Below are 8,728 nucleotides of genomic sequence, written 5' to 3' on the forward strand. Positions count from 1 at the left end.
GTACCTCTGCACTTTACTTCCGCACCTCCTCTGAGTCTCAGTGTGCTTTTCTCTTTCCTTCTAGTTGTAGAATTTCCACTCAGCCAGCCTTCCCATGGTTCTGGATGATGTCCGTTTTGTCTTGTAGTTGTATTTTTGAAGTGGTTTTGTGAGGCAGCAATTTCCGGTGTTTACTTATGCCGCCATCTTGGTTTCTCTCTATCTACTCTCTTGAAGATGTTTTTTTCCACCACCATTTATCCCCCACCCCTATTCCCTCCTCTACTTCCACCCACCTTCCCTACCCCCAGCAATCCTATCCCCAGAAATCACCACACTGTTGTCTGTATCTATGAAGGGATTTCTCTCTCTCTCTCTCTCTCTCTCTCTCTCTCTCTCTCTCTCAATTTTTTCCCCACTTTCCTCACTCAACCCTCCCTCACCCCCAACAGCTGTCAGCCTGCTCTCTATAAGTCTTTCTCTTTTTTGTTTGTTAGTTTCTTTTGTTCATTAGATTCCACATATGACTGAAATCATATGGTATTTATCTTTCTCTGACTGGCTTATTTCACTTAGCATAATGTTCTCCAGGTCCATCCATGCTGATGCAAAAGGTAAAATTTCCTTTTTTTTAATGTTTATTTTATGGCCTACTGGTATTCCATTGTGTAAATGTACCACAGCTTTTTTATTCACTCACCTACTGGCCAGCACTTTGTTGCTGTGCTTAGATATTATCTTGTCCTCTAAATCTCAGAGTTGTTTTTCTTTTTTACTTCATTTTTATTGTTGACACTATTATCCTCTGCTTCATCTAACCTGCTGTTGATTCCTTCTAGTATATTCTTCATTTAAGATATTGTATTCTTCATTTCTGACTAGTTATTTTTTATGGTTTCAATGTCCTTTTTAATGCTTACTATCTCTTTAAGTTCTCACTAAGATCCTCCATTGTTCTTCCTAAATTCCTTGAGCATCCTTATAACCTTTGTTTTGAACATAATTGCCTCCATTTCACTTAGTTGTTTTTCTGGGGATTTCTTTTGTTCTTTCATTTGGGGTACATTTGTTTGTCTCCCCATTTTGTCTGCCTGTATGTGTTTGTCTCTGTGTATTAGGTAGATCTGCTAAGTCTCCCTATCTTGTTATTGTGATCTTTTGTTCTTTCATTTGGGGTACATTTGTTTGTCTCCCCATTTTGTCTGCCTGTATGTGTTTGTCTCTGTGTATTAGGTAGATCTGCTAAGTCTCCCTATCTTGTTATTGTGATCTTTTGTAGTAGGTGTCTGTGGGGCTCAGTAGTGCACTCTTCCTGATAACCTGTGCTAGGTGCTCCAAGAACTAAGTACTTGTGACCTGTGTTCTAAGTACTTGAGAACTATGTTCTCTTGTATGGGTTATGTGAGCCCTTCTGTTGTAATTGAGTCTTTGGTGCTGTTGGCCCATTCATGTCCCTCCCAATTGTTAACTACAACATGTGGATATGGGACAAGCTCGTTTTGCATCTCCACCCCTCTTAGCAGTCTCAACATGGCTTCTTCTTCATATGCTTGATTATAGGAGTTCTAGTCAGCTAATGTTCAGGTGGTTCTCAAAGGTGGTTTTTCTATAACTAATTGCTATTTTGAGGTAACAATGGAAGGAGGCAAGCACAACATTTACTTATTCTGCTATCTTGACTCAAAGCCTCGGTTTTTGGAGCTTTGATCAAAAATTGTCATTTGAGCCCTAACTGGTTTGGCTCAGTGGATAGAGCATCGGCCTGCAGACCAAAGGGTCCCAGGTTCGATTCCGGTCAAGGACATGTACCGTGGTTGTGGGCACATACCCAGTAGGGGGTTTGCAGGAGGCAGCTGATCAATGTTTCTCTCTCATCGATGTTTCTAACTCTCTATCCCTCTCCCTTCTTCTCTGTAAAAAATCAATAAAATATATTTTTTAAAAATTGTCATTTGATAGGAAAATAAATATCTGCAAAATTAAATCTGTTTAATAGATATACCCACTCTGACCTCAGGAAATTGGGCAAGATTTGAAGTTATTTATGGGCCATGGCTTGCTCTAAAATTTATTTTATTTTATTTACTTTATTGTCACTTTGATAATGGGGAATTATTATACCACAGACCAGATAATCCGGGAGAGAAGGAAAGCCCTCAAGGACGAGAAGGAGCATGGCAAAACTGGCAATAGGAAGTTTCGGGATTTTCTGGATATTTTACTTTCTGCCCAGGTAAATCTTTCAAATTTCTGAGCCTGCTCATATATCTAATTAACTGTGTGGGTAGGTGGATGAGTGGGAGGAGAGGAGACAAATGCAAAATTGATCAACTAAATTTAACAATATTTTTGAATTGATGGGCTGGCTTTATACAATCTGAGGTAAAGATAGAATTCTTCAGCTTTGTCATTAGAGAAAGTCGGGTTGGACTACATTTTTTACTGATTTGACAGGATTTGGTTACTATCATAAAGATACCTGATAGTTCAGGAAAACAAGGAAATGGGTCACAGATAAGCTGATAAAATGTTGATGATGAGGTGCTAGATAAGTCTGACAGGATGATTGGAAGAACTCTTTGCAAGGTCTACTGTCCTTTTCTAGCTTTGGTCCTCCTTTATGCTCTAGGCAAAGTGTGACTCGAAGTATGTATTTGTTGAACTGAGTTAAAATTGAAGCGTTGATTAGACCGTCAAACCTCAGAGGGAAAGTAGGGTAAGGTGAGGGTAAGGGGAGAGATCAACCAAAGGACTTATATGCAAGCATATAGGCCTAACCAATGGACACAGACAACAGGGGGGTGAGGGCATGAGTGGGGAGGATGAAGGGTAATGCGGGGATAAGGACACATATGTAACAACTTAGTCAATAAAGAAATTTAAAAAAATAAAATAAAATTGACATTTGTATTGGAAATGATCATTTTTTCCTTAAATCCATTATTTTGATGGGAGCTCCAAGCATCTATAAACTGAAATTGCATAGCTCTGTTGTACTTTCTAGGATGAACATGGCAACAGCTTCTCAGATGCTGACCTGTATGCTGAGGTGAACACGTTCATGGTTGCAGGGCAAGACACCGTAGGAGGGAGCCTTGCCTGGCTCCTCCACTTCCTGGCTCAGAACCCTGAGCATCAGGAGAGATGCCGGGAGGAGATCATGGGCATCCTGGGGGATGGGTCTTCCATCACCTGGTAAGATTCTGCATCCCTAAACAATTCATCCTGTTTTCCTCCTGGGATTTTGCTTTCTTCTTTCTTCTTTCTTCTTCTAGCGCCTTGGTGACTAGTGCTTCAAAAGATGTGTATGTAGAAACCGAAGAGGGAGGCTACCATTCTTCTCTTTCTCTAGAGGGCCCAAAGCTATCCCTTTGCCTTTTGCAAAAGAGGTTCATGTATCCATAAGTTACATGTTTCATTGTTTTTCTAAGCAGTAGTGTGTGAAACATCTTATTTCTTTCTTTCACCCAATTTCTGGTGCATTGCAAATGGGGAGTTGATCTGTAAACTTGCATTTAGAGCTTGAGTGGTGGGGCTCAAGTGGGGCTCCTCTTCTGAGAGACCTGAATGAGCATCTGTGTAATTTAAGTCTCTCCTGTCTCCTTGTTTACTCCTCAGGATTGGCTTTGGACTTTGAACATAGTGCTAAATGATGCACACTGAAGTTGAGTTTAGCAAATATGGACTGAGGACATTTTAAATACTGAGGCACTAAAACTACATGCAAGATTTGGTGTGGGTCTTACCCTCAATGAGCTCACCCCCCATACAGATAATTGCAGAATGGCATGATAAGGGTGAGAGATATGTGCTAGCAACCACTTAGAAGACAGGTGCCTAAGCTGGCATGGGGGTCTCAAGGATACTTCCTGGAAGATCTGACGCTTAAGGTACCTCTTATAGGATGGGCAGGAGTTAGTCAGGTGGAAAACTTCATTTCGCTAGACCTTGAGCATATCTTGCTGTTAATGAAGCCCAGGTTATGAATTTTCCCCTTAAACATGCTGTTTACCAAAAACACTCTCTTCATTTTAGCTAGGTATTTCACATATCATTGTTTTGCTGGTCAGAGAGGCAGAAAAACAGAAATGATAAGGGTAATGTGGCCCCATGGTTAGAGGGAAATCAACATATTTCAAATACAAAGGTCACCTCAACTAGAACATTTGTAAATGAAAATTTGAATGTATATGGGTATAGTAGAGATCTCACTTTTTATAAAAAAAATAATAGTCATTTCCTACTATAAATTAAAGGTCTGATCAATATAGCACAAAATGCAATGTTGATTAGCCATTTTTATTCATTCATTGAAATTGAAAACACTGTATACCATCTCCCAACAGTAATTAGATGTTTTAACCTTGATTATGGTAGATATATATACAAGTCAACTAGTGATCTTTCTTGTTCTCATTGGGTTTATGTAAAATGTGAAAGCAACAAAAAATATTTTCCAGGTGAGAAAACAAAGTACAGAGGATCTTTTTACTATCATTTATTTTAATGAGAGTAATGGCAATTATAGTATAGGGAATAAATATGTTTTTATTCTATAACTAGTGGCCCGGTACATGAAACTCATGCACGGGGATGGGGGGTGTCCCTTAGCCTGGCCTGCACCCTCTCCAATCTGGGACCCCTTGGGGGATGTCCGACTGCTGGTTTAGGCCCAATTTCACAGGGATCGAGCCTAAACTGGCAGTCGGATATCCCTCTCACAACCCGGGATCACTGGCTCCTAACTGCTCACCTGTCTGCCTGCCTGATTATCCTTAACTACTCTGCCTGCTGGCCTGCTCGCCCCCAACTGCCCCCCCTGCTGGCCTGCTCATCCCCAACTGCCCCCCCACTGGCCTGATCACCTCCACTGCCCCCCACTGTCGGCCTGCTCTCCCCCAACTACCCCCCCTTCCAGCCTGCTCGCCCCCAACCGCCCTTCCCTGCCAGCCTGATCACCCCCAACTGCTCTCCCCTCCTGGCCTGATCACTCCTAACTGCCTCTGTCTCGGCCCCGCCACCATGGCTTTGTCCAGAAGGACGTCCGAAGGTCTCCCGGAAGGTCTCCTGGTCTAATTAACATATTACCCTTTTATTAGTATAGATATGGCCTTATAGTTATGCTTAATGAAATTTGTACATAGCATTCTGAGAATTGATAATTCCTTTAGACAGATAATAAAATCATACTACAAAAAGAAGTTTCTGGAAAGCTGAAAATGTGTTCAGTGTTTTTATCTGGCTTCTTAGCCCATTTCTGCTTTGGGTTAAAATTTCTCTCTTCTTTTTACACCAGGGCTATGATGGACAGCATTATTTTCTTAAGTATGCCAAGTTCCAGACTGAGCACATGAATCTTTTTATTCTGGGCTCAAGGAAGAAAGTGTTCAAAATTTAGATTTCACATTACAGAATGATCGAAGCCTGCATTCAAAATAAGTAATCAGAAAAGCAAATAGAAATACAATAGAGCAAATAGACTAAATACTATATGCAATCATTTTATTAAGCCAACCTGACTAGCGAGGGTGCAAATGAAAAACTTTGTTCTTGCCCGACCAGCGTGGCTCAGTGGTTGAGCGTCGACTTATGAACCACGAGGTCACGGTTCAATTCCTGGTCAGGGCACATGCTAGGTTGCAGGCTCCATCCCTGGTGGGGGGCATGCAGGAGGCAGCCAATCAATGATTCTTTCTCAATTGATGTTTCTCTCTCTCTCTCTCTCCCCCTCTCCCTTCTTCTCTGAAATCAATAAAAAATATATTTAAAAAACAAAATAACAACAACAAAAACTTTGTTCTTCTCCTGCCAACACTTCAAATTTGCTGGGTGGGGTAGGTTCTTCCGGTGTGAAATCAGGAGTGAACCTCACATATTCTGATTGATTTAAATCAAAAGAGCAGTCTTATTCCAGTAATTAAGCTGTCTGATCCAGTGGAATATTAAAAACTTACATTTCCTGTCCACTTGGAGCATCACCCTCTCTCTACCCAGCTCAGTACTTCTTTGGGTCTGGGAGCCAGTGGTGTGTAAGGGGCTCATGGTTGGCTTCCTCTTATTCACCAGCTCTTCCCCTGCCCTGCTGCTTCTGACCCTTCCAGAAATGGGCCCAGGAGAGAGAGAGCGTAAGGAGAAAGCGGCTGGTACTGTTGTGATCTTGCCTTCTGAGCTTGGTGAATATTCAAATGCTTCCTTTTATTCTCAATAGTTGCCCCTGTGGGTTTCTTGGAGATTCCCTCACAGGGACTTTGCAAGGGTGGAGCAAGGGAATTCTTGTCCTTAGAGTTCCCCTCAAGCTGGTTCCAGAGCTCTCTCCCTCTGACCAGTTCATTGGCCCACAGGACACATGGGAGCATTCTTGCTTTGTTCCTGTAGCTCTCCATTGCCTCTCTCTGTTCAGAGTCATGGCTTTTTCTATCCATCCTGTGCTCCCCAAACTCCAGGGAGCACACATCAGATCACCTAACCGATCCTCTTGAAGCCTCTTTGACTTAACATGGGAGGGAACCTCCTCATTTCTCCATGGCACTCCAGCATTCCAACACTTCTCTTGAAAGCATTTTATTTTCTATCAAAACTCTCAAGCCTCTTCTCTTCAATCCTTAGCCTTTCCTTATACATTCTGGATTTGTATAATGAGCTAAGGTTTGTAAAACTGGTTTTCAGAAATCTACTTAGCAAATCCTTTTCCAGGACTTTAGCACCTCACTTTGTAATGAGGATATTTGGCATCTGTTTGGTTCTTCATCCTCTGGGAAGGAGTTCCATTTTAAAATTCTGTTGCGTACACAATTGGAAAAAATAACTTTAACATGAGGATGATATTTACCAGGAACAAACATCAAGTAGGAAGAGAAATCAGTATTTACAAACTGGATGTGGAGTCTGAGTTCCTTTCCCTTCTTCCCTTGTATTCACAGGGACCATCTAGGCGAGATGACATACACTACAATGTGTATCAAGGAGTCTCTCCGATTGTGCCCTACAGTCTTCAGCTTGGCCAGACAACTCAGCCAGCCCATTACCTTCCCAGATGGACGCTCCTTGCCTGCAGGTCTTTGCACTCTTTTCTTAAGCAGCTAGAGATTGTGGGATCCTAGGGATCACAGTAAAAGACCAGTAGGTTTCTCAACTCTTGGAGAAGTCAAAAGACAATCCTAAAAGACACTGGGCTTAAGGTGGGGCACAGGAGGCATTGTCTTGATCAGATGTGGGTTTCAGCAATTTTCCCAAAGGCACATAACCATTTGCAGCAAAACTATGCCCAGAACCTGTGTCATCAGAATCCGAACCCAGGCTTTCTTCCATTGTGGAACATTGTTTTAGAGATAATCCTTGTTTGGCTGAGTTTGAGACCCAGGCGAGACTTCATGGGAAATGAACACCATTATCTTTCTCTAGAAGACCCAAGGAAAGCTTTCAGCTTCTTCGTCATCACAATATCACCCTAATAAGTGATCAGCACTTAATATTTTACATAGAGCCTTCAAACATTTTATCTCATTTTTCCCTTGGAACATGATCTTAGCAAACAATCCTATAGTGCTTTGCAGTTTAAAAGCCCTTTCAAATACTTTTAGTGTCACCAAAAACCCGCTGGGGGACCCCCGTGTGCAGCCAGAAGAGCTAGAGCTCATGCAACTGTCCCGTGCCCAGAGCCCAGGGCTCTTCAGAACAACACAGGTTTCTGAGCAGGGTGGCTGGGAGGTTGTGGGCTCACATGAGACATCCTTCACGTATCTGCTTCATTGTTCTATTTATTCTTGCCCTTGGAAACAAGCCAACAACCTATCAGTTATTGTGACATTGTTGATAGATCAAGAATTAATTCTGGTAACCAAATAATCCTAAATTTTCTCTCCTGTGTGGCTTTTTTTAGAATTCCCAAACTACATGGGTATTTGTCAAAATTCTCCACCCTCTGTATAGGAACAGCACCAACAGAAACTTGACATTGGATTTGCATGATAGAATTACAGCTCTGTTCTTATGTCCTCAAACTGTCCCCAATTGGTGCTTTATAGTCCATTAATAGATATACAGTAGTCCCTGCTTATCCATGCTTTCATTTCCCCTGGTCCAGATACCCGTAGTCGCCTGGGGTCTGAAACCCTTATTTTACTTAATAATGGCCCCAAAGCACAAGAATAGTGGTGCCAGCAATTCAGATATTCCAAGGAGCAGCTATAAGTGCTTTTTTAAAGAGAAAAGGTGAAAGTTCTTGTAAGCTGAGTTTGCTACGATCCTACCATAAAAACGAACTTTCTATTTGTGAAATTATGAAGAAGGACAAGAAATATGTGCTAGTTTTGTTGTCGCACCTCAAACTGCAAAACTTATGGCCACAGTGTGTGATAAGTGCTTGGTTAAGATAGAAAAGGCATTAAATTTGTGGGTGGAAGACATGAACAGAAATCATGTTCTGCTTGATGGCAATGTGTTGCGCCAGAGCATTGAGTTTTAAGAAGACTTCAGCAAAGGGTCCACTAAAATGAGTGACACCCAGCCATTTACTGCCACTAAGGGATGTTTACACAGATTCAGGAATAGGTTTAGCATTTTGTCATCTCACATCATCACAAGAAGTGTGAGTGAAGTACAATAAGATTTTTGAAAGAGAGATGGCATTCACATAACTTTGATTACAGTATCTACACTAATAAAAGAGAAACATGGTAATTAGCGTACGACCGCTACCCTTTTCATTGGCTAATCAGTGAGTATATGAAAATTAACTGACAATCAAGAT

General features: G+C 41.6%; 1 protein-coding gene across 1 annotated transcript in view; it reads left to right on the forward strand.

Moving 5' to 3' along the window:
• The window catches only part of LOC102262973 (cytochrome P450 4X1), a 46,890-nt gene that overhangs the window by 32,836 nt on the left and 5,326 nt on the right, over nt 1-8,728 (forward strand). The window contains exons 7-9 of the mRNA XM_005862319.2: nt 2,106-2,212; nt 2,984-3,174; nt 6,900-7,033. Of these exons, the coding sequence (XP_005862381.1) occupies nt 2,106-2,212; nt 2,984-3,174; nt 6,900-7,033 (432 nt within the window). The remainder of the gene's footprint in view (nt 1-2,105; nt 2,213-2,983; nt 3,175-6,899; nt 7,034-8,728) is intronic.

Source organism: Myotis brandtii, unplaced genomic scaffold, assembly GCF_000412655.1.
Source record: "Myotis brandtii unplaced genomic scaffold, ASM41265v1 scaffold1631, whole genome shotgun sequence".
Lineage (NCBI taxonomy): Eukaryota > Metazoa > Chordata > Mammalia > Chiroptera > Vespertilionidae > Myotis > Myotis brandtii.